This window comes from Penaeus vannamei, chromosome 9 (genome assembly GCF_042767895.1).
Source record: "Penaeus vannamei isolate JL-2024 chromosome 9, ASM4276789v1, whole genome shotgun sequence".
Lineage (NCBI taxonomy): Eukaryota > Metazoa > Arthropoda > Malacostraca > Decapoda > Penaeidae > Penaeus > Penaeus vannamei.
Window position 1 is genome coordinate 22,273,775 of NC_091557.1, and position 1,635 is coordinate 22,275,409.

Consider the following 1,635-nt stretch of genomic DNA (forward strand, 5'->3'; position numbering starts at 1 on the left):
CCTACTCAGGAATGTTTCAGGTCCTTTCAGCCATATGTCATTGCACGAGAAATCATTCACCATAGAACGAGTTGCTCGATCAGCTGGATTCACAGATGTAGGAACATAATTCCATTGCTCTGGCTTAGTTGACCTGTGAGTACGGTTCCCTCTATTCTTTTGAACACGTAGAAGTACACCTAACAGGGAATTATTTAGGTCAGGACCTGTCATCAACACATCATTCAATGATGTACCTCTAAACTTAGCAGCAGAGTCAAAAACACACCTGATACAACCAGGTTTCTTTGGATGATGCACTCCAAACACTGGAAGATACCAACATTCTTCATTTTCTTTCAAAGGTGGTGCTATTTCAGCATGACCTCTTTCCAAAAGCTTTTTCATAAAGTCTAGGAAATGTTCTCTCTTAACAGAATTGAACTGGACTCTTGGCTAGGCTATTGGCACGTCTCACAGCCATGGATTTATTGTTTGGCAACTTTTTCTTTAAGGGCTTAAAAGGTAAAGGTGCACTCCAGTTACCTGCTGGTTCTTTGACAAATTCTTTCTCCATTAACTTCAAGAACATTTTGTCTTCTGTGGATTTTCCAGGTTCGTCATCATTTTTGGTTCGGTGAAACACTGTAGAACCAATATAATTTTCCTTCCATGGTGTAAAACCGCTGTGATATCCTGTGTCCTCTTGTACACATATACAACTTGGACAAGGCTTCAAGACTGATGGACGACCATCAGGATTTACATATATTTTCCTTACATTCACATTCTTTGTTGCGTGATGCTTCCCCAGGCAGACTTCACCTATAATTACCCAGCCTAACTTCATCTTCTGGGCAAAGGGTGTACCTGGTGGACCTGTTACTTGATCTAGTACATGGTGAGCTTCGGGTAGATCTCTACCAATCAATAATTGAATCTGAGCCTGATCATCAAGAGGTGAAATTTCTGAACCAATGTCTTTGAGGTGTGGATGAAGTCGAGCAATGTTGGGAGTTGGAATCTCAGTCCTATTATTAGGAAGTTCATCACATTCGATGACTGTAGGAAGGCTCATCTGTAGACTACCATCAACAGCTTGTATGCATAGTCCACCAGCTTTCCTTCCTTTCATAACTGAACGGCCAGAGCAACTAGTTATGATGTATTCCTCTGCCACAGAGCGAACATCAAAGAAATCTAAAAGCTCTCCTTTAGCTAAAGATTTGTTACTCTGATCATCTAATATAACATATGACTTCATGCGCTTCCTCGGGTTACTCACATGAAAAACGTAAACTGGCAAAATTTTAGCACAAGACTTTCCAGGAAATTCCTCACATACACCAGTACTCTTGTTGGTCACATCTAAAGCTTGTTCACGTACTGACTCTTTAACAACACTCTGCTTCGGCTTCTCCCTGCCATGAGCCTTAGTACTTGTCTCAGGAACAGACTGAAATTTCTTCAAATGCATAGCAGTGCAATGGTATTTACTTCCTCAGTCTTTACAGGTTATGTCCTCTGGACAATCTCTACTTAAGTGGTTCTTCGAGATGCAACACTTAAAACATATTCTATTTTCTTTCAGAAGTTTCTTGCGTTCTTCTAAAGACTTTGACTTAAAGCTTTTACATTCATGTAGAGAATGGTTGG

General features: G+C 40.4%; 1 protein-coding gene across 1 annotated transcript in view; it reads right to left on the minus strand.

Moving 5' to 3' along the window:
* The window catches only part of LOC138862550 (uncharacterized), a 2,487-nt gene extending 2,100 nt beyond the window's left edge, over positions 1–387 (minus strand). The window contains exon 1 of the mRNA XM_070124955.1: positions 1–387. This exon is cut by the window's left edge and continues 1,619 nt beyond it. Coding sequence (XP_069981056.1) covers positions 1–387 — 387 coding nt within the window.
* Between the last annotated feature and the right edge of the window lie 1,248 nt (positions 388–1,635).